The 25656-nt window shown below is 22.0% G+C and overlaps 5 protein-coding genes across 5 annotated transcripts; 2 read left to right on the top strand and 3 right to left on the bottom strand.

The window, feature by feature from the left end:
- Positions 1–2533: 2533 nt before the first annotated feature.
- On the top strand, positions 2534–4303 carry SRAE_X000004900 (Zinc finger, C2H2 domain and Zinc finger C2H2-type/integrase DNA-binding domain and Zinc finger, C2H2-like domain-containing protein; the record flags this gene model as incomplete). Its single annotated transcript, XM_024644345.1, has 6 exons — positions 2534–2572; positions 3185–3352; positions 3408–3568; positions 3617–3692; positions 3787–3943; positions 4008–4303. 6 exons carry the CDS (start codon positions 2534–2536, stop codon positions 4301–4303), a joined length of 897 nt encoding a protein of 298 aa, XP_024509914.1.
- Positions 4304–10860: 6557 nt separating this feature from the next.
- On the top strand, positions 10861–14911 carry SRAE_X000004800 (Thrombospondin, type 1 repeat-containing protein; the record flags this gene model as incomplete). The annotated part of the gene is made up of 12 exons (XM_024644344.1): positions 10861–11008; positions 11049–11251; positions 11294–11629; positions 11680–11791; positions 11828–12063; positions 12109–12214; positions 12252–12496; positions 12535–12649; positions 12693–12928; positions 12968–13076; positions 13129–14250; positions 14292–14911. The coding sequence occupies 12 exons, from the start codon at positions 10861–10863 to the stop codon at positions 14909–14911; spliced, it is 3588 nt and encodes a 1195-aa protein (XP_024509913.1).
- A 139-nt stretch (positions 14912–15050) lies between these two features.
- On the bottom strand, positions 15051–16747 carry SRAE_X000004700 (RFT1 family-containing protein; the record flags this gene model as incomplete). The annotated part of the gene is made up of 6 exons (XM_024644343.1): positions 15051–15203; positions 15253–15373; positions 15414–15550; positions 15591–16455; positions 16494–16672; positions 16712–16747. The coding sequence occupies 6 exons, from the start codon at positions 16745–16747 to the stop codon at positions 15051–15053; spliced, it is 1491 nt and encodes a 496-aa protein (XP_024509912.1).
- A 318-nt stretch (positions 16748–17065) lies between these two features.
- On the bottom strand, positions 17066–18700 carry SRAE_X000004600 (Ectopic P granules protein 5 homolog; the record flags this gene model as incomplete). Its single annotated transcript, XM_024644342.1, has 1 exon — positions 17066–18700. One exon carries the CDS (start codon positions 18698–18700, stop codon positions 17066–17068), a length of 1635 nt encoding a protein of 544 aa, XP_024509911.1.
- Positions 18701–18767: 67 nt separating this feature from the next.
- Positions 18768–24321, bottom strand: SRAE_X000004500 (Ectopic P granules protein 5 homolog; the record flags this gene model as incomplete). Its single annotated transcript, XM_024644341.1, has 7 exons — positions 18768–18770; positions 18824–20529; positions 20618–20646; positions 20709–22650; positions 22699–24015; positions 24058–24123; positions 24168–24321. 7 exons carry the CDS (start codon positions 24319–24321, stop codon positions 18768–18770), a joined length of 5217 nt encoding a protein of 1738 aa, XP_024509910.1.
- Between the last annotated feature and the right edge of the window lie 1335 nt (positions 24322–25656).

Here is a 25656-nt window from a genome sequence, read left to right as displayed (position 1 = left end):
ATGTCTAAGTACTTATATCTTTTTTGAATAAACATTTGGCTGTCTTTTAGTTTGATAACAGTTATCAGTCATTTTTTATCTTTTTACTTTTCTTTTCTCAGCCTCTGTAAAGTAGCTTCTTGCATGTATACATTTTTATGTACTTTTTTTTTTAACCATGATGCTGACATATGCATTTTAAAGTTTAAAGTTATAACTGAATTGAAAAAGACAAAATCATAAATATATAGGCATATGAACCTCCTTTTTTAGAGAATTCCTTGACACCTCCTATACGAATAATATACTTAATTAACTCATAAAGCTTTATACTTATATGTCTATGCATGTCTAGGAATATCTTTTTTTTACTAATATTAATCTTTAGTTATGCAAAAAAAAGAAATTTTATTATAAATAGTAAATGAATTTTCACGTTTTAATGAAGTTAATGCAACTAAATAATTTTTTTAAATTCATTTTCATTTTTAGACTTATCATTATTTTATGTTACCACCAATATTATATAAATATATATATATATAGCATAAATAGATATAAATCTAATATAATACATATATATATTTTTTTTATATATACTATTCTATTTCAAGCCTTAACAATTTATAAAAGCAGTTATAAAAATGTATAACGAACATCAATTCATTGTTAAAAATTTAGCGACAAGTTTACCATAAAACTTTTGTTCAAGAAGAACTCAAAAAAAAAAAAAAAAAAAAACTACTTCACAGATATATATATATATATATATATATATGAAAGCTCATTTACAAAAATTTATTGATATTTTGCGCAAACAAAATTACAAATAATATTAATAATATTTTTTTTTTTTAACATTTAAATTTATTTTATTATTATTATTTTTCTTATTATTTAAAAATTTTATTCTTTTATCTATTTATTAATTAGAAATTAAGAAATTCTTATCTTTTATTTTTTGTCATCGTTTAATTTTATCTAATATCAAGTAATTTAAATGTTAAAAATTTTACTTAATTAATATCTTATATTTTGATAGACATTTTATGATCATTTTTATAATTTATTCCTTATTTTCTTATATATTTTATCATTACTTAACATTAATCATCTATATTTTAACAATATTTTCAATTATATTAACCTTTCTTATAAATAGTCTTATCTATTTATTTCAAATGTTTATTTTCTTGTATTTCCTGTTTTCTTATTTGTTGTTATGTTTTTAACTCACCTGTACTGTATTGGTCGGGGTTGAAAGGTAGGCCGTACCATTTGCAATAAAGATTTTAATACATATCATGTGTACTGAACATAAAATATTAAAACTTGGGTGTTCGTTTAAAACTCATACAAAAGGTTTGAACTCCTTATCAACATATTTATCTACTTATGTCCTTCCTTTTTTAATTTGCCATAACAAATTATAGATTTGCGAAAAGGTGGGACGCCTCATAACCTGGTTGTTTTTGTGCCAGCCTATTCTTTTTAGAATCTTGGTTTTTTGGTATAGCTATACAGCCTTTTTTGGTATATGCTTTTGTTTCTATGTTGTGATGTCAACGACGACCATGAGATGACGATACATATATAGAAACATTCACTCCACCTTTAACTCTTTTATATGTCCTTCATATATTCTTTTTCCTAACTTTTATTTCTGTATCATCATGTTTTATCCATAGTCTAAGCTAGAATTTCCTTTTTCATATGTCTAATTTATTTTTTTTTTTAAATACTATATAAAAGATCAAAAGAAAATAAAAAGATTTGATTCTTTTTATAATATTAAATATAATTTATATATATGTATATATATAAATATTGAATATTAAATATCCTCTTTTTTAAATTATATTTTCTTGCAAATGTATTAATATAAAATTAATTATAATTTTATCCTGTTTTTTCAGACAAAAAATATTTTTATCTTTGATCATATTTCTTATATTACTTTTAATTCCGTTAAAAATATTTATGATTTGTAGTATCTTATAATTGTTAATTGATATTAGAATAAAATTTATTATAATATCGTAATCCAAATATATTAATGAGCCTTATAAATACATTCTCTTTCTTTCTTTTTTTCTTTTTTTTTTTACACTATTTTTACTACAATTGATTATATAACAAAACCTTTTTTACAAAAAAAAAAATTAATGATTTTGCGTGTCTTTTTTGCGAAACCAATTTTCGTCATGTCAACATACATTATTGCATATCATCAAACAGTTTTAATTACAGCTCTTTAATATCGCACACGAGGAGATCACCCTAGAAGGCAATTACAAGAAAACGAAAAACTTCTCGGTGAACTGATCTCCTCTGTACAGCATACAGTTTTTAGAACACTGTTAAATTTTACAAATCACAGAACTAACGTCGCATTGCGAAAATCTGTGGCATCTAAAAGTAATATTCCCAGATAATATATTTCGGGAGAAGATAACATTTCACTAAAAACCATTCAAACAGTATATGTTATCTATCTTAAAATTCATAATTTATCACACTGCCTAACTATTTTTAATTTGCTGCCAGCTACATAATGTCTCAAACGGTAGATCCATTCTTCTGTTTTCAACTGGTAAGCTTTTGACGATTTTCTTCATTTATGTTACTACTACTTATCAGATCAAATATAGTATATATAAATTTTTTTAAAAACAAAATAGACATATTAAGAATATATGTTTTTTCTTAGTAATTTTTAATAAGTATTTTATCTTAAGTGTAACAAAGAACTCCAATGTCGATTTTATATCATTAAAAATATTTGCGGAATTATAGAACCTAGAAAAAGGACCAATCATACGATATGTGCGTAAAAATTTATGTGTTCGGTTAATTTCTCAATACTTTTTTAAAAACTATTTTCTGACTGTCTTGTTATCAGTATTAAGAAGAGACATTTACACCGGCCACCTTTTGTATAAATAGATAGATAGAAAAAGGTTTGACATATTTGAGCGAGCTAAGCTAGAATTTAAATAATATTTGTTATTAATTGTCATCAGAGTATAAAAAAATTATTTTTAATGATACATGTTTTATTAAGAATGCATCTGTTTACAGACAAAGGACGTTCGATTAACCAAAGTTAATTAGTTTCTTTATCATTTATCATTTAATAGTTTTTTGTTAATAAGATATCAATACAAATTTAGTGAAAGTATTAACAAAATTTTTTTTTTTTCAGCCCTTTGATCGTCCGAAACAAGAAAGTCAACCAACTATGAGAGAAGCTAAACCATATAAATGTCAACAATGTACAAAGTCATTTGCTAATAATTCATATTTATCACAACATTTACGAATTCATTCTGGTGTGAAACCGTTTGGTCCTTGCAAATTTTGTGGCAAAAGTGTAGGTTATTTAGTTAAAATTAAATATTTTTTTTTTATAATATTTTTATTTTTAGTTTACACAATTATCCCATCTACAGCAACATCTTCGTACACATACAGGTGAAAAACCTTATAGATGTAAAATTGATGGGTGTGGAAAAGCATTTAGTCAATTGTCGAATTTGCAATCACATTCGCGATGTCATGAACAAAATAAACCATTCAGATGTAACAGGTTTGTATAAAATAATTTTTTATAATAAAAAAACTTTTTTTTTTTTAGTTGTTATAAATGTTTCTCAGAGGAAAGTCAATTGTTAGAGCATATTCCAAAACATCAAGACTCTAAACATTTAAAGGTAAATAATAATTATATAAAAACAAAATTTACGTAAAAAAAATAAAAAAAAAAAATAAATAAAAAAAATTATATAAATATATAAATTTTTTTAGAAACATCTATGTCGGTTTTGTGGGAAATCTTATGCACAAGCAGTATATTTAGAAAAACATATGGCAAAACATTCTGATAGGAGGGGAAATATAGGTAGTCAAGTTGATCATTTACACAATTGGAATCAACAATTTAATAATCCAGGTGAATTTTTAAGTAAGTTTTAATAAAATGATAAAATATTTTTTTTTATACAAATTATTATATATTTTTTTTTAAGGATTAGGACAGTCGGCAAATGCTGCGTTTAATCGAACACAGGAACAATTAGCACATGCTACAGCATCGCAAAGTAATCTTAGTAGTGGAAACCTTGGTGGAGCCTCAATTGCTTCATCGACATATAACACATACCAAACAACAACGCCGACATTGGTTGCTGCTGCAGCCGCAAATTCCGCGATGATGAATCAACCTACCATACCATTAGATCTTTTTAATGGACCTGCGTTTAATATCATAACACCATTGGAAAAAATTAATCAAACATACAACAATGGAGGGTTTAGATCATGAAAAGAGATGAATCCTTATAACGATACGTTGTAATTTCCAGTTATACTATAAAATCATAATAATTATTTCACTCATTCCCAATTCTGATATTTTATCAAATACCCAATCTTATAATTCTATTATGAAGTATCAAAATTTAGATATAACAAGACTAACAATAATTAGAACATATGATTATGCTTACAAAAATTAAAATATGGCTTATGTGTGAAACATCCGATTCATTATTTCAATCAAACCGCATATAGCTCTATTTTTTGATGTGTGTAAATTTTTATAAAACATTGTATTAATATTTAGGGCATATCTTATATCATATATTTGTTTTAACTATATATTGTGCTTATTTTTTTTTTAGAGAATTGTCATTGTTCTAATTACAAGGATCTCTATATAATGTTACCATTTTTGGCTAAATCCATTTATATTATAAATTAGATGTCTTGTCTATTCCCAAGAATAATTGTTTGATTTTTTAATGTTTTTTTTTTTTTACTACATCTTACTACTTTAAATTTCCATTCCTTCTCCTTATAATTTTTAATCTAAAATATGCCTATTACTTTAAAGATGTTTGTTAATAAGTGTCCCAAAGTGCCTTCTATATTGACTTTCATCTCTTGCCCTAAACAGTAATGGTTATTTGATTTTTGTTTATTACAAAATTATATATTATTATATTATAATATTGCCAAGAAACTGCCGGTCTTTTTTTTTAGTATCATTATTATTTTTTTAACTCGGCCAAGCATGTATTTTACATTTATATTAATATAAATTTCCATACTTTACATCCCTTTTATTTCGGGTTTTTCAGCGCATAGATTCCAATAATTTTTATTGTATATTATCTATTTGTTTTTTATTGAATTATAAATAACAATAATTTTTGTTGATCACGAAATAAAGGTCATATGGCCTTATTTTAACAAATTATTTAATTTTATTTTGTACAAATTTTTGGCATCTTTAATGCGTTCTGACTTTCTGAGATAATAATAACAGAAATATATTATCATAAGAAATAATGTTAGTATAATTAATCTCAAAAAAAGCATTTACATTAATAATATAATCACTGCCTAACAATCTACAAAACGTTTCAAGGCTCATTTTTAATTTTGGGTTACTCTCTAAATATTTACTCTGGAAAGTATTTTGAATTACTAACAAGCTAAGGAGCGAAAAATGTCAAGATGTTGAAATGATCATACATTTACATTATTTCTTTTGTAGAATATATGAAACACGCATTTATTGCTTTCTTTTCGCAATTAAGAAGTTAAACATTAATAATGTTCTTAAACGTTTGTGATAAAGATTATTCACAAGATTCTTCTTTTTAATATTTTTAATATTGTTTTATATTATATCTTATTTTCTTTTTTATTAATCCACTTATGTTGTCACGTAGATCGTGAAACATTGCTGTTTATATTAAATATTTATATACATTTTTTTATTCTTAAATAACGCTTTTTGATAATAAATCTCTCTATTAAAAATAATAATAAATTATCAAGTTAAATATTATTTGTTGAATAAAAAATAATATCTTTAAATTATTTTTTTATAAAAAAAAAAATTAAAAGATAAAAAAAAATTTAATTAATCAAAAATTTGTTAACATTTACTTAAATAAAATAATATTTAAAAAGTATTATCTCAACAAAAAAAAAAGTTTTTTTTTTATATTAAATATATAAAGTAATATCTTTTAAAATTTTAAAAAACAAAGTTACCTTTACCAACAATAATATATGTAATTTTCAGCCCAAAACAATATAGAGAAATAAGTTATAATACATTAGAAATATAGAATAATGCTCATAGAGATAAAAAATTAAAAAAAAACAACGGTATTTTTACAGTACCACTTATAAATAAAAAAAAACTGGCTGTTATATGTTATTAAGTTATTTTAAAATAATCAATGTTAATGTCTTTATTATTTATCAAAAAGTTAAAAAAAAAAAAGATGGTGACCTAGTTTTTTTTTTTATAAAAACGTGTTTAAATTTTTTTCTTCTTTTTTTTTGATATTTGATTTCTTATACATATATATTTCAATTTAATCTCCTTATATTTAATTTTAATAAAAATAATTACATTTAAGAAAGATAAAAACGTTAATATTCTACTGATTGAATACATATATAAATTATATGACAAATGAATGTTTACAGTGATACATTGAAATTGAAAAATTAATATGAACTTTAAGTATAAATATTTTAATAGAAAAATAATGGTTTTTTCTATAATAGGAATACAAATTTATATTATAATTAATAACTTTTAATTATGTATTTATATAATAAAAATTATTGTTATCAATATTAATAATAAATAAAGATTAAATTGGTTAATATTTAAATTGAAAAAAGTATCAATTACCTTAATTAAAAAAAATATATTTAATGAAATATCGAATTAAGTATTATAAAGATTATAATAGTATTATATACAAATTTTTTTCTTTTTTTTATAACTTTTTTTTTATATTAATAATAAACAATATATTTTTTATTTATTATAAAAATTTTTATGAAGTTGATTATATTTCTTATTAATATTATGTCAAGTCAATAAATTAAAGCTTACTATTATTTTATTTAAAAATAAATTTAAATATTATAATTCTCAAACAAAATGTACAAATTTTTTGCACTATCATTGCAATAACGCTATAAATAATAAAATGGGGCCACAAAAAAAAATGTATAATTTTTTTATTTAACAATTTCTTACTTTTCAATTAGTTAAATTAAAAAAGGTAAATATAAAGAAAAAAATGCACCAGTTTAATACTAGTTTAAAATTTGAATACTATCTTGACATGTATTAATTAATAATGTTACATTAAAATGAACATTTTTATAAGTTTTTGTAATTAAAAAAAATTATCGCGTCTCATTAATGATTTTTTCGAAATTATGTTACTTTGTATAAACGTTTTTCTCATTTAATTTCGGATAGAAATCAAATTTGGTGACACATTTTTTTAAATATATAACAGAAAACTATAGCATTCTATCAATCAATTTCTAATAAACTTTATCTTATTATAATAATCAACATTTGAAAAACATATTAATGGTATCATCACAAACAAAATATGTTTGGGTAACAATAGGATAAAAATCAAAAAATTTGTATAAATAAATTTGGGGATCAGAAATAAAAATTAACCAATAAAGATATGAAATTTTTTTTAAACATAGTAATTTTATAAATGCAAATAATTATATTAACTTTATGTTAAAAAAATAAATTTATTAATAAAAGTTATTGCTTGGAAAAATTTTTATGAATAGATTGAAGTATTTGATAATTATTTGTTTAAAATTATTTAAAAGTTTTATTTTAATATTTTGTTATAAATTTTATTTTAATGCTTGACTTATTTTAAAAATGTTTTTAAGATACTTTTTAACAGCGATCTTATCATGTAAAATATTATTTTAAAACATTAATATATGAAAAGTTTAGAAATAATGATTTAAAATATTATTATAAAATAAAAAACTTTTAATATAACATAAAAATAGTTATAACTTATATATGTATACTTTTTTATTATAACTCGCAATATATAATTGTTTTAACTTAAATTTCATTACAAAAATATATAAAAAGTAACATTTTTTCATATTTGAATTATTTTTCTAATGGAAAGCAAATATTTTCAGAAAATCTTAATTTTTTTAAAACACACTTTTCAACGTTTTATTTTATTATTGAAGATATCTTTCTATCAATTAATAAACAAATACAATGTGATTTGAAGTATTAAAATTTATAAATTTTAAGTTAAAAAAATTAAAAAAAATTTTTTTTATTCAACATTTTTATAATATACATTTCATTGATTATAAGAAACTTGTTAACATTTTTTATTTAAAAATTAAGAACACCATTTACCTTAAATAATTTGAAGTTTATCGCTAATAGGTATAAAATCAATTATAAAATAAATGAAGTATACAAATAATAATTTTTTGTAAATGATAAAAAAAATTATTCATGTTAATTAAGTTATTCAAAATATTATCAAATTTTTTTATTTTTATTAATGTTTATAAATAATTAAACGATTATAATAATATTTTTATAAATTTTCTTTTTCTTTCATTAAAAATATAAATAATATTTATATACTTAATATTTTTATGTAAAATCTTTTTCAAACATTCTTAATTAGTTTTTTTTAAATATAAAATTATTTTTCTATTGTATCAGGTGAAAATAATTAAATTATCATAGATCTTTTTTAAAGATTACTTTTAAAAATAAAACCTTTTTCATTAAACATTACAAATGATTATTATAATAGTTATTTTTATTGTTTAATACCGGAAACAAAGCACCGTATATTTTCGAGGTATAACTTAGTTAAAGTTGTTAGTTGTAAAAATATGTACAATGATCATTGTAATTATCAACAAAAAAAACTAATCACAATAAAGGTATTTTTATTTGTCGACAAACTACTACAAAACTTTATATTTTATAATGCGATACATTTTTTTTTTTGTTAAAGAATACTTCAAAACTTTATATATTGAACCTTGATTAAATGTAATTAAATTTTTATGAGTATTTTGAAATACATATTTGTTAGTTACAAATAATTATAAATTTTAATTTAAGATTAAAAAAAGACTTCTAATTATACTTTATTTATATACCTAGGTAAAGGGATAATTGACTTTAATAAATAATTTGATTGATGATTGTATGTAAAAGTTTATAAAATTTTTAAAAGTTAGCAAAAGAAATTTTTTTTTATAAAAATTTTATTATTACTGAAAAAAATCTTTTACTTATATTCATATTCAGTTAAAATTATTGTTTAGTTTTATCTAGATTTTACATATAAATTAAAAATATGTTTATCAAGTAACTGATAACAATTATGATACATTAAATTATATTCTGCTTATAAAAATCATACAATATGATTATATATTTTGGATTATAAAGTTTGTTATTTTTAATTCATTGCAAAAATAAAATTTTTATATAAGTTTAATTATCATTAAAATGATGTGATTTATTATTTTTATTTAAAAATTATTTGATAATAATAATAGTTTATTTATTTTTTATTATGTTTTAAAATTATTAAAATTTTTAAATATTACTATTAAAGATACTATTAAAAAAAACTTTTTTTGATATATATTTCAAGTGATAAATTTAAAAATATATGACAAGAATTACTATCAATAATATTAAAGATTTGACATTCCTATTTTTGTATTAGAGAAATTATAAGTTAAAGTGCAAGTTATAGATGTATGTACTATATGCTGTTATTAACCAGTAATAACGGTAAAAAAAAATTACACAATACAACTCAATGAAAAATAACTATATTGTACTATGAATATTATTAAAAGGTTTTTTATTAATATTTTTTTATAAAATATATTTTAATATACTTTTTATTATGATCGTATTTAAAAATAAAAAAAGTATTTTATTTTTTGGCACGTGTGATTTCATAATGAATTATATTTAAATGTAAAAACAAAAAAAAATTAAATAAACCAATCAAAAAATTTCGAAGAATAACCTAAAACAAATAAATGTTATATTTAATATAAATATAAAAAAACTCCCACATATGTAATATTTATGCAGCAATTGTTAAAAAAATATGTCTTACAACGTAAACAAAAATTAGTGGTTGCAGAATAATTATTAAACAATTTTAAACTTTTAAAAGTAAACATTATATTTTTGAATAAATAGTATATTTGTTTAAAATTACATTAATTTATGAATAAATTTTATAAATAAGTACAATTTATAAATAATGAATATAATAGAAAATTGTTTATCATAAAATATAATATTTTATCTATAAAAATAAATTCTTTTATTAACAATAATTTAATATTAAAAAATTAATAAAATAGTTTACATAAGTTTATGTTTATAAACAGGTGTAGTTATATTAAAATTATAACAATTGCTTTTCAAGAATTCTAAAATTAAAACAAAATCAAAAAAAAAAAAAATCATTTCCTATGTTTAAGCAGTCGTTGTCAATTGATCATAATGTCTGATAAAAATTATTAAAGAATTTATCAAATAAAAGTTGCATTTTTTTAAATAATTTGATTATATTTTTTTATATTAATTTATTTTACTTTTTTAAAGTTTGAAAATATTATTTTAATATAATTTTAAAAACTTTAATATTTTTAATACTATTATTTTTGTTGTACATTAATACATCAAACAACATTAAGAATATTTTATATAAAAATTTTTTCATACCATTTTTTTAAAACGCTTGAAAAGTTACCTTGACTATTCTAGTAAATTAAAAAATATAGGGTACATTTTTTTTTTGATTTAACAATCATTTGATTTATTACAATTTTTATGAAATGTTTTATTTTTCTTTAAAAAAAAAACTAATTAATATAATAAATTTATAAAATATATTGTAAAACTTTTTTTTTTTAAAAAAAATAACATTATTAATAAATAATAATATAAAATTTTAATAAACATCATTTATAGTAATAAGTTAATGTAATATGATTGTAAGATGGAAATTAAAATTTGAGTTTAAAAGTTTATTAATTATTGAAATTTTTTTAATTTTTTTAAACATTGTAAACGCTAATTATGAAAATTACATCAAAAATATAATTTCATTGCAAAGAAGTAAAAGACAAACAGGAAGTAAGAAAAAGTTATTAAATATTTAAATTATCAACTTTAGATTGTGGGATAACATGTAGTGATTTTGTAGAAACAAGTCAATTGTTTATCTTTGAAAAAGGAAGTTTTTCTGTTAATTATACGATAGATTCTAATGGATGTAAAACGGCAGATTTATTATGCAAAGGAACAGGGCCATCAAATGCATTGACAATGACATTACTATTTACAGTTGATGAAAATACTGGTGAATTCAGAGAATTGGTAAAAACATTAAAATTTTTTTTAAAATATATTATAATTTAGGGACTTGATGATCCAACAAATTTACCTGAATTAATAAATGCTCAATTAAAATGTTCTTCAAATGGAGTGTGGAATTTTAAAGGTTTAGAATATTCAAATTTACTTTCATGTGAATCTTTATTTATTCTTGATTGTAATGAATTAAACCAAGTTGATATAGAAAATACAAATGCTCTTTTGCCTATACCTCATTCTAATTCTGTAAAAGGTACTGTTCAACTATCAACAAATTCTAATGATATGGGTGAAGAAATAAAAACTATTGAATTATGTAAAGCAGCAAAACAGACTAATTATGTTGCTATTATGGCTGAAACGACAGACGGAAAATATGTAGTAAGTTTATTTTCATATTCTTATTACTAGAAATTATTTTTTTTTTATAGGTTATTTCTAAAGAAGAATCTTATACATATGCTGAATTTGTTTGTCACAAAGGGCAGCTAATATCAAATGAAGGAATTCCAGGAACTTTTACAGGAAATTTTATATGTCAAGGTAATCAGAAAAAAAAAATTAAATAAATATTTTTAGAATATGAACCAATTCCCGACTGTAATCCATTGGATATAAAACAAATATCATTAAATGATGCAAACTTAAACGTTCCTAATGAAATTACATATCCATATAAAATTAGTACAGGAAATGTAGATAAAAATGAAATAATACTAAAAACAGGATTTAGAGATATTCAACTCACATGCCAAGGTAAAGATGCAACAAGATATGTTATTTTTGCCGTAAAATCAACAAATGATCAAGATACAGTTAGTAAAAAAAAATATATTTTCATAGTAAAAAAATCTTTTTAGAATATACAATCAGGACAATATACACATTCAGTATTAATTTCATGTAAAAACAATGTATGGATTACAGAAACTGGTGTACAAGTAACAGGAGAAATTGTTTGTGATGGTAAATTTATTAAAGTAATTTTTTTAAATTTTTTTAGAAATTGAAAAAGTAGAAGAAACAACAACAGAAACTATAGAAATGACAACAACAGAATCATGTATTAAATGTCCAAGTCCTACTATTGGAAACGTCGTAACAGAAGGTTTTATAAAGGCAGATCTTGAAATAAATACTATTAATGATTTAACATATAATTGTGAAGTTTTAGTACTTTCATGTAAAAGTAAATATGGAAATAACAATATTGCTTTACTTGCAACAAAACAGGATAAAACATTTCTTGTATGTTATTTATAATATTTATTTCTATTATTTTTTAGGATATGAAATATGGTCCATATAATAATCAGGTTAAAATTTATTGTGATAAAAATGGTTTTTACAAATCGCAAGCAGTTGGAGGAACAGAATTGACTGGTGAATTTGTTTGTGAAGGTATTTAAAAAAATTTAGTATTATAATTAAAATAAATATTCAGAGCCATCTTTGTTAACTACATCAAATACACCAGAAACAACAGAATCAAAAGTATGCAATAGTTGTGAAACAATTGTAGAAGGAAATCCTATTACACCAGGAGCCAGTTCTGGAACACTTGTTTCAACCCAAACAACTAATCAAAATGGTTGTATTGTAACTACATTAAATTGTAAAGCTTCAAATGATAAAATTTTGTCGGCAATAATGGTGCAAAATCCAGAAAACACTTATCATGTAATTTTGATAATTTTTTTAATTTTAATATAATTTAAGATGCTTCAAAGAGGTTTTTATGAAATAGAAGGACAGCTTATATGTAATGACAATAATCAATGGGAGGATAAAAATAAAGTTTTATTATCAGAAGTTGTTATATGCGAACGTAAATTTTAAAAAAAAATAACAAACTAAACTGTTTTAATTTTATTTTACAGAATATAACGAACAAACGACAGAAGCAACAACATTAGATATTTCCAAAATAACAGAGAAAGCAGTATTTGAAACTTCTACTTTCCATCCAACAGTAAGTTCAACAACAGAAGATACAACAACAGAATCTTCATCACTAACTTCTAAGACTACTGATAATTTGACAACTGAATCATCTGTAACGTCACCTACAACAAAAGAATCTTATACAACTACAGATGAAGATACAACAAAATTATCTACAATAGAAGATTCAACAACAGAATCTTCATCACTTACCTCTAAGACTACTGATAGTTTGACAACTGAATCATCTATAACATCACCTACAACAAAAGAATCTTTTACAACTACAGATGAAGTTACAACAAAGTCATCTACAATAGAAGATTCAACAACAGAATCTTCATCACTTACCTCTAAGACTACTGAAAATTTGACAACTGAATCATCTACAACATCACCCACAACAAAAGAATTTTTTACAACTACTGATGAAAATACGACAAAATCATCTATAACATCACCTACAACAAAAGAATCTTTTACAACTACAGATGAAGATACAACAAAATTATCTACAATTAAAGATTCAACAACAGAATCATCGTTACTTACTTCTAAAACTACTGATAGTTTGACAACTGAACCATCTATAACGTCACCTACAACAAAAGAATCTTATACAACTACAGATGAAGTTACAACAGTTTCTTTAATAATAAATTCTACAATAACAGATAAATCAACATTTGAATCTTCTACTTCTTTTGAAACAACTTCTGTACCAACTACTTGTTATTCTCCAAATGGCATATGGAGTAGTTGGAGGACAGTTAAAGAGTGTTCTGATAGTTGTGGATCATGTGGAATTACAGTTAAAGAAAGAGAATGTTTAAGTTTAAAGTTTAATATTCCTTGTATTGGAGAAAATGAAAAAGTTGAACGATGCAATCATAAACCTTGTACTTTTCCAAGATTATCTTGTTGTCATGGTTTGAATGCTACTGTTAAAAATAAAGAAATTGTTTGTGATTCAATACCAATTGATGATCCTCCACCTATATCATTAGATTGTCAACCTAGTAATGGAATATGGAATATATGGGAAAATTGGAGTTCATGTAGTGGTAAGAATATTTATTTTTATTATATACATTTTTAGGTACTACTTGTGGAAGTTGTGGTATAATTAGTAGAAGTAGAAAATGTTTAACTACTAATTCTTCATGTCTTGGTGATGCTACTGAAATACAATCATGTAAATATGAAGGAATATGGAGTGAGTGGAAAGAAACTGTTCCATGTAGTGATAATTGTGGACAATGTGGAGAAAGAACATTAGAAAGAACATGTTTAACTATTGATACATGTCCATGTAAAGGATTATCTAAAAAAACAGAAATTTGTGGTTTTCCACCCTGTGTATTTCCGAGAAATTCATGTTGTATTGGAAAAGCAACTGTTATATCAAAACAAATATTATGTGGACCAATTTCTAAGCCAACAGTTGAAGAAATACCTTCTTGTACAAATTGTTTAGTTATTGGTGGAATATGGTCAGAATGGACTTCTGCATCTTGTACTGATACCTGTGGAATGTGTGGAGTAATCAAACGTCAACGAAATTGTTTAACTGTTGATAAAGGTTGCGATTGTGTTGGAAATAATACATTATATAGTACAGAAGCATGTGGTGAGATTGTATGTGCATATCCAAGATCATTATGTTGTGAAGGTTATACAAGAAAAATTGTCAACAAAAAATTTGTATGTGCTAAATAATAAAAGTTGGAAAAGTTAAGATGTAATTAAAAGCATATTTTAAACAAATACATTATTTTTTATTATTATAATAAAAAACATTAATAAAATAAAAACATTCTTTTGATGTATATATGAAAATATGCCTTAAAATAATGTTTTATTGACAATGAAGTTTTTCTTGAAAAAATATTATAGGATTATATTTAGGAAATTCATTTTGTACAAATTGAAAAATAATAACTATAAACATTATTCCTCCAATAGAAAGATGAGTTAGATTGTTTAATATTCCATCAACTTTTGCAAAAATCTTAAAAAATAACAATTTTTTTTTTATAATAACTAACATTTAAACTTACAATAAATGATAATTGTGTTGTAAGATATCCAAAAATTAATAATATTATACCATTTAATGACGGCAAAAATGTAGATATAGGTGTTAAAAATTTTTTTTCAATTGAATATATTTGTTTAAAACTACATTATTTTTAATAATATTTTTATTTTATAAACTTACCTTAAAATTATGTTTATTAATGTTAAAAATATATTAACAGTAAGTAAACCTATATTATTGTTATATTGGTAAGCAAAGTAATATATAATTACTATTATTCCAAATATTAGATAAAAATATTTTTTATAAATATTATTCTTAAAAAAAAAATTAGGTTAAATTATTAAATTTTCTTACCTCATTCTTTTTTAATGTAGACAAAATAAAATATTTTAAAATACAGTCTATAGATAGAAGAATTAAATAATTAAAATAAAAAATTAATAGTTTATCTCCTTGATTATATTTTAAAAAATCATCACCAATTAGTTTAGTAAGTAAATATGAATATGGAGTTATAAATAAACCTAATATTAAACCAAGTAAAATAAAAGGTTTTAATACATTTTTAAAACTTTCTACTTCATCATCACTTATTCTCTTATAATTACATGAAGATGTATTTATAAATTTTTTTCCAATTCTAAGTGTTGGTTCAAATAATATCTCAACCAATAAATTTCCAAAACATTCAATTATACATAATACTGCTTGATTATTTAATGAAAAGTTGTTTGTTAATAAAATTAAACATTTTGCAATAAAAAATGTTATATGATAGTTAGATGTATTATTAATATTAATATCTATACATTTTTCTTCTTTTACCCAATTTTTTGAGTTATCTTGATATGTATAATTTTGGCAAAATACTTTTAATACATTTTTAAATATTATCAAAATAAAAAAATGTAAAAAATAGCCTAATAGATAACCAATAACAAGTGAGTATGGTGGTGTTAACAATTTTAAAAAAAAAATTGTAAAAGTTATTCCATTTTGACAAAGAAGTTGTATGTCATTTTCCATTGAATGCCTCAAGTTTGATAAACCGTTAAAGGATAATTTCTTATAATTATGAAATAATATCTCAATAAAAATTGAAGAAGCAAAAATTAAAAGAAGATATATATAATCAACTTTATAAATTTTATTTGGTATTCCAACCAGATTATACCATATTAATGATATTAAAGATACAAATATTAATAGAATTATTGATCTAAAAAATATATAATTTAAAATAATATATATAATTACCTTAGTTTAAATTTTTTTTTGTTTATTAAACATCTTTCACTATCAAAAAAACTTTGATTAATCCAAAAAAGTAACTTTTTAAGTAAGAAACATTGAAAGAAAAAAAAACTATATATTTCTTTGTCTAATTTTTTAAAAAAGTATGCATGTAAACAAAAAATTAGAAGTTTTAAAATAATCTAAAATAGTTAAAAAAAATAAAGAAAAAAATTTCATACCTGAATATTAGAAACATATTTGAAATGATTAATCATATTTAAAATTCTTTTTTTTTTAATAATCTTATTGTTATTTTTTTTATATTAAAATATAATATCAATAAAAAAGACTTTTTATATGACTAGGGAAATAAATATAGTACATTAGCTTATATTGTGAATGAACAATACTTATAACTTTCCATTTTACTCTTTATACAATCTATGGCAGATGTTCGGTTTGTAGTTTATAAAAGATATAAAGAATATATTATATTATAAATTGTTATTTTAGAATGTGGTAAATAATTTATTGATTTATAAGAAAAAAAATATTTTATTTATATTGAAAAAAATATAAGGAAAATTAATAAATTATTTAATAAAATTTGGAGGTAATATATATGCAATTTTGTTAAAATAAGCGATATAAAATTCTGGAGTATCTATAAATGTTTTTTCTTCAGTAAAATATTCTTTTAAAGTATAAATATCTAATGTTTTATTCTTATTTGTTACTGGATTTGATTTTAATAATGTTTGGAAATCATTAAGTTTTGATTTATATATTTTATCAGTAACCATAAGTCGTATGTCATTTTTTAATTTCTGATTTTTAATATATAATAATATTCCTTTGGCAAATGTTGATATAGGAAATTGATTCTCAACACCTGTTGATACCAATTTTTTAAACATACTATTAAAACTTGAAATAATATAATTTGATGAAAATTTACTATCGAATTGTTCTAAAATGTGAATTGCTGATTTCAAATGTGTTTGTCGTCTGGAATTTATATGAACATCTTTAATTAGAATAGTCAAATGTTGTAAATAATAATAAATAATGATACAAAATTCAATAGTTATTACTGAGTTTGATTTTAAACATCGTACTAAATAATTTTCTAATGCACTAACAAATTCTAAACGTTTTTCATGTGGCATTTGTTTATCAACCAATCCATCTAATATTGAACCAAAAATCCATTCTATATTAACATACTCGTTAAAAGAACCAAAATTTTGCATTAAATGTAGTAATATAGAATCTTCTATAATAAAATGAATATCACATTCCGGGAATAAAATATTATTTTTTTTAAGATATTCATACTTAAATAATACATTTATTATTTCCATTTCATATCTCAAAGCAATGGATGAATGATATGTTATAGATATTTGTTGAAATCCAGGTATTATTGGTTTTGCAAATAAATTATCACAATTAGAAATATATTCTTTAATTTTTTTTAAAACATCTTTTAATATATTTTCATTTTGAGCTGATGATAAATTTATAAGATTTGTTGCAACATATCCATAGTAATATGTTATATTATTATAATCAAATGCTTTTCTTAACCATAAACTAACACTATCAAATAATGTCATGTATTCGTTTTCACAACTATACCCATTACATATTTTATGACAAAAAATAAGTTTATTAAGAATCTTCACATATAAAGAAATTTTTTTTACTCTTTCCTCAAATTCTTCAATTGATTTATTCTCAAAATCATTTATCATATCTATTTGTGAAATTTTTTTTAAAATTAATAGTAATTCTGGATATAAAATGGATTCAAAATTATTAGAATAATTTTGATACCTATCGATAGAAGTATCACAAAATATTACTTCACAAATATCTTCTAAATGTTTTGACGTTAATTGATGCCAATTTGGAAGATTTGTTAAACATTTTAATGATCTTTTGAATGAAGAAAGAATATCATTTATAGATACTGGACAAATTGACAAAGAATAAAATAATTTAAATACATTAAGCATTCTATTTAAATCACTACACATATTTGTCCAATTTATTTTTACAGATATATCACCAATAATACCATGAATTTCATTATCATTATTATAAATCATACAATGAAATGTGTAAAAATCATTTGCAGATGGTTCAAACTGCTCCCATTTTAATTGACGAAAGGCAAGTCTTAAAACATTTGTTACATGTTTTTGTTGTAATCCATTATTCATTTGGCAAATTTTAGGAAATATTATTTCAACAATGCTTTTCGTAACGCCAAACTTAACTCCATCTTTTCTACTGTAAAATGAAAAATATTCTATGTCCGATATTATTTTTTCAAAAACACTTACTACAAAATTTCCAAATTGTTGGTCATTAACTTCCCAAGAAAGTATATCTTTATCACTAAATGTTGTTGGAAATAACAAAAAATCCCATGTTTCATGTAATAAAATAAGCATCTTTTCATCAACAGTAGAAATATTAAAAGGATTTCTAATATAATGATGACCCATGATAATTAATAAAAATCTTATCATATCACTAATCATACAAACATTTTTTCCTAAAACAGAAAATAATTTTTGTTTATGATATGATCTTTTATTTTCACATGTATTTTTAATATATCTTAATAAATCCAAAGCTGTTAATTCATTTATTATTGACATATCAATTGTACTAACATCTCTATTGTTTAATACCAAAGGTATATTTAATTTTTCATATAATGCAGTACCTAATGTATCAGGAAAAATTATTTCATCACATGAATTTACTAAATCTTTAATTATGACTGATATTGATCCTGGAAGTGTTCTTCTAACTATTATACTAAGATGATCAGAAAACATCAATAAAAGATTATGTTCCTCTGTTCCTTCTGTAAAATTTTTACATTTTCTAGCAAATTTTATAATTACTGGAATAAGATTATATAATGTTTCTTCAGATTCATGTGATAAAATATCCGTAAATCTTATTAAACACTGCCTAGCATCATAAGTTTTACCAAATGTATTTAATTTTTCACATATCGTTTGATATGTAGTAGTTATACTTTGTTTATTAAACATTCCTGGTTGAAAAATTTTATGTAATATATGATTAAGTAATCCAGATCCACCAAATATAAAAAATAAAAGTTGTTCTTGAAATCTTTGTTTACCTCTATCATCAGTACAAACAATTTCTGCTGAATATTTTATTGCATCTGCAATAAATTCATTATATGGTTCAAATAACATCTCTTCTGCTAATGTATCACACATAATACGTTCAAAAATATTTTGTCCTATGTAACGTAAATTATCACATAAGGCATCATCATAATTATTTTTATTAAACTTATTTATTGTTTGATAAAGATGAAGAATAAAATCATTTAATTGTGCATGTTTTGAAGCAATATCTTTGAAAAGTTTTATCTTCATACGATATATATCACTTGTTTTTTGATTTCTTAATTGATTAATTTGATTAAGTATATCAGGTACTTCTTTATATACATTAAAATTTACAGAAATATTAACAGGACGATCACATTTTTTAAATGGTTGTTTTTTACAATATAATGTTCCATGAATAAGTTGATTTGTTTGTTGCATTCTTTTTAAAACATTATTTTTATATTTTGTCAATATTTCTTCCAATTTTTCTTTACTATTAAAATATTCATTTATGTATTTTTTTAAAATAATAAATGATTCATTGAAATTTGAATTATTTGCTATGACATAATTTTCTTGCTTTCCACTACCATAAAATGAATATACTGGTAGTTGTGTGCTAAATTGTAAAACAGAAAAATCCATTAACGAATGCGATGTATCAAAATTATTATATTGTTCAAACAATCCAATCCAATTATTTTTATATTTTAACCATTTTGGTTGATGGTGCATTTTATCACGTCTATTATAACAATCTAATTCAAAACGTTTTAATGAATAATCAAAAGTTCGTGAAGATTCCTCAATATATTCTGTTAAGTCTATGTTTGTCATAATAGAATTTCCATTGTTATTTGATTTCCATATATCAATAAGTTGTAAATCTGAATACTCACCCTTTATAATAAATTTTTTTTCTAAAAATGATTGCAAATATAATTCATATTGACATTTCAATTTTTTATTGCTAACATTTTTTATGACCTTTGGTAATACAACATCTGTAAAATTTTTGAACAATTGTTCAATAAAAGTATTTTTTGATATAATTATAAAAAATTGCCTATATTCAAAAATTTGATACAAAAGTGTTTGTAATATCCATGGATAAATTAGACAATCATCACATTTATCAATAGCCATTTGAAGCCATTGCACAATTGGTAAATGATGTAAATTTATATCTAGTTTAAGTCTATTTTTAACTTTTACTATTGATGCTTCTGGTGATTTACCTTTTGCTATATATTCAAAAAACATATCCTGCCATTCACGTGTACGTCTTGAATAAATTGACAATAAAATATATTCTGAAACATCACAATTAGGTGTTTTTGTATAAAATAACGGCATTTCATATGATTTCATGAATCCAAACATCGATCCTTCAATTTTTTTTTTATTTTCAAACGTTTTATCCATATAAATATTAAAAAGTTCTTTTTCAAACTCCTCATCAAAAGAAAAATCATTTAAACCAAATGTAATATAATAACGAACAAAACAATCAAAGATATATGTGAATTCCATTGTATTATAAAAATCAATTTGTGTTCTAAGAGATAACAACTTTAAAACTGATATCATATAATTATATATCTCTTTTTTAGTTGAATTTTTTGTAACAAGCAAGTGCAAATATAATAGAATAATATTTCTAAAAAAATGAACTATATTTGTTGGAAACTTGGCACCAAATCCAATCATTGAAAATGCAAGATAGGTATCATTTGATGTTAACATTGCTTCAAACATTCCTAAAAATTCTTTGTTATTAAAATTTATAATAATTTGTACATTAAACTGATATAATAATCTTCCAATGACTATAGCTACAGCCTGATAACATCCTTGTTTATGTAATTCCTCTAAATAAAAATAACCATATGTTTTAAAATTTTCTATTGTATCCATACAATTTCTCATTATATGTAAAAATTGACTAATGGGAGAATTAATGACATCATCTGAATCATTATAAGGAAATGAAATGTGTAATTGTGGAAGTCGTAAACAAATATCCCATAAAAAATTATTAAACTCTAAATATATATTATTTTCTACCTGTTTAGTAATGTTTAATGAACCCTTAGCAATTTTTTTATTTATTGAAGCACATTTAGTAAGCTGCAACTGTCCTAAAAGTTTACCAACACAGTCATACAATTCAAATTCTTCATTCTTATAACAATTTCTCCAATTAACTGATTTTAAAACAGAGATAGAAACTCTAGCAACAGGATGGGATATATCAAATAATATCAACCATTTACCAAGTTGATTGACTATTTCAATACTTGGAATAACACCAGATAAATTTGAACATTTAAAAATATCTAAAGCATATGAATTCAAGTCTGCATGCCTTCTACCAATAAAATCAAGTATCCTTTTAAAACATTCTGGTTTATTCATTAACATTGAAGATATCATTTCTGATCCTGTCTTTGAAAATAATTCTCTACTCAAACTATCAATCATACATGATTCTAAAATTTGTTCAACAAAACTAATGTCAACAAAATCCAAATTACTAACAACTTCAGCAAGAGCATTAAAATAACATGCATCATTAACTGTTATTTCTTTATTCATTTCACAAAATAAATCACCCCACTTTTTTTTCCTCCTTTTCTCAATCATACAATCAATAAATTTTCCATCAAAAAGATTATTAAATTTTAATTTATCCATATCTGTTGTAAGTATAAAATTAAGTTTATAAATATCAACAATAAACATTCCATCTAAAGGTAATCCAACTAATACTTGTCCTATTATTGGACAATCAGTATTTGCTATTTTATAAAAAAAATATACCATCAACTTAGATAAATCAGCTTTAATTAAATTACAATACTCAGAATTTTCTTGTCTTTGTGATGCACCATACAAACTATATAACCAATATATTATTTCTTTTTGCATATGAGCTATCCTTATCATAAAATCTTTATAATCATATCTCCCCGAATAATTATCTAACCCTTCACCCAATAAAGTTACTAAATAATAAAAATTTGTAAAAATACTTAAATGAAATGATGGATCACCATATTTTGTAATAAATAATTTTTGATGTCCACCAATTAAATCGTCTATTTTAAATTTATCAAAAATACTTATAAGAACTGATTGTTGTAACTTTACTGGATTCTCAATATTTGAATCCTCATTTATAACTAAAAAATCATCCTCATCCACAGATGTAATACCAATTTCCGATAAAAACTCCTCTCTATTATATACTTGTTTCATTAACGTTGATATAAGTAGTCCAAAATATGTAATTGACTGATCAAATGAACAATTTGTTAAACACGGAACTATAAGATCAGTAGCACCTTCATACAATTCACCGGGTAACCGTAAGAGATGAGTAATAATTGCGATTTGATCTGAAACATCTATACATTTGCTTAATATTGCGACAGTCATTTTTATCCATTTAGTTATATAATTTGAATAGTCTTTACTCACTACCGGTTTTCGAAGTTGTAAGAAAAGGCATGCTAGTATTTTACGAATCTCCTTTCTTATACTTTTATCTACTTTATTATTTGTGTTATTAGTTATTGATAGTATATTTGATTGTGTTCTTATTTCAGCATCAAAATCTATCATAATACGATGTAAGCACCATTCTATTTGAGTTACCAAACTTTGAATACCAATTTCTAGTGGATACAATTTATTAAATTCATGATTAAATGTATCGTTTGTCACGTTACAGAATTTATTATAAGCTTCTTGTTGAAATACAAAATTGGATATTGTAACAATACCATTACATTTACTACCATGTCCACATATCCCCGTAACATCTTGATTAATTATCTCCTCTTTCCATACATCCTTTTCAGAATTTTGTAAATTTATAACATTCATTTGATTATCAACAATTGCATTAATGTTATCTATACTATATTGGCGAAATTTTTCCAAAAGACCTTGAATAAAAATACTTCTAGGAAACAAATCATCTTGCATTATTTGTACGATATGTTGATTTAAATGAAGTGCTTCATCGATGCCATGTAAATTGTAGCGATTTCTTAAGACTTCTAAATCCTTATATGCCATCAATAAATTATTAATTTCATAATGAATTGCGTCTTTTTCAACCATTTTTTCCTTAATAAAATTTTCCTCATGCACCAAAGAACGATATGGTGAAGATTCCTCAGCATACCAAGAATTGTCCTCTTTTAAATGTTTAATATCCTCAAACGGTTTATTATTACAAATCTCTTTACTTAATTGAGGGTAAAGTTGAGAATTTGATATGACATTATCAACGTTACTAATATTGTATTTTGGCTGATATCGGTCGTTCACTTTATCAGGTGATTTTATAACATCAGTTTCATCTGAAATATAACCTAATTATGAAAATATGATTTTTAAAATACCTTCATCTATTGCGGGTGCAGATGCAATTACAGTTGTAGAGTCTTTTCTAATTTCTGTTTCCTTACCTTAAAATTATTTCATATAATAAATTTAAAGAAAGAAAACTTACATGTCTCATTAGTATTTTCTTCGTTCAAAACATGTGGTTTTATATAATAATCTTGTCTACCACGTATTGGTAATGGTGCAGGTCCTAACTCCTCAATAACATCTTTGTTTTTAGCTTTATCTTTTTTAGTTCTTTGTTTTACAGCCTTTTCCATGTGAATATATTAAAAGAATCTGAAAAATATTTTGATTTAGAAAATTTAACAGCTGATGTAAAAAATATTATTAAAAGTTGTATGACGAAGTTATATATAATAGTTAATATAAAATAAATCACCACTTCTCCAATATCATTGAAAATAAAAAGTTACTTTACTGGAATTTAGTTAATTAGTTACAATCTTAAAAAGTTAAAAAATAGAGTTGAACAAAGTTATATACATATAATATTTAGCAATATATCACTATAATTTTCTGAATATTATCAAAAATATAAGTTACTTTAAAAAAATTTGGTTAAATTGTTAAACTAAATATTGTGAAATAGAGTTAACAAACTTTAAAGTCTTAAAACGAATTGTAAAATAACAATGTATGAAATAAAAAAGATTAACGAATCTTTTTAAAAAAAGGTGACTAAGCAAAATGATGTATGAAGACAATAAAATATAATCATGCGTTTCATTAAACATAATCATTATTTTATAATGAAATTAAATAGCGCGTGTGAATAACGCGCCAAATTATATTTTTCTGTTAGTTATGTACTTTTTTTTTATTTTACTGAATTTTCTGTAGTTTAAAGAATATAAAATATATACGTATATATATATAAAGCAATTTTCCAATTCAATTTTCGTGGGAATAATATAAATTAATAAGTACAATTAAAAAAAAATGATAATTTAATAAAGGAAATATTTAATAATTAATAAAAGCACCACATAAAAAGTATTCTGTAGAAAAAAAAAATTTTTTTCTTAAAATTAAATTATTGTTTTTTTTAAATTTTATTTTCACACATAAAGATTCTATTAACTTTTAAAAGAACGATGATATTTTTATTAAGAAAAAAATATACCGGGAAAACTTACTAGTCTTATTTAATAAAGAAGATAAAAGGTATTTAATTAGTAAGTTAATATACAAAGATTTAAAAAAATGAAGCCCTTTATTATAAACTATTTTGATTAATGACTTCTTTTTTGCATAAAACACTATTTACCAAGTGTTATTATCAATTTTAAAATATCTTATTTGATTGCTTAGTTTATTTATCATTACACTTTATACTAATTAATAGTTGTTTTTTGTCTACTTATAACTATAATAATATAATTTTTTTTAAATTTATTTTATTCCTAAGGAAGTTTATCAGTGTTTCATATATTTTTATACCTTAAAATGTAAAAAGTAATTTAAAAGACCAGTATATATTTTTTAGTTTATATCTTAAGAACGAATGATTTTTATCTTAACGTTACTTATCTCATTCGAAAGAAGATCAAAAACCATAAAATTCATCTTTCTATTGTCATTTTGAAAAAATT

Source organism: Strongyloides ratti, assembly GCF_001040885.1.
Source record: "Strongyloides ratti genome assembly S_ratti_ED321, chromosome : X".
Lineage (NCBI taxonomy): Eukaryota > Metazoa > Nematoda > Chromadorea > Rhabditida > Strongyloididae > Strongyloides > Strongyloides ratti.
Note: the sequence above shows the minus strand (reverse complement) of the source record. Positions and strands in the feature narration are given on the sequence as shown.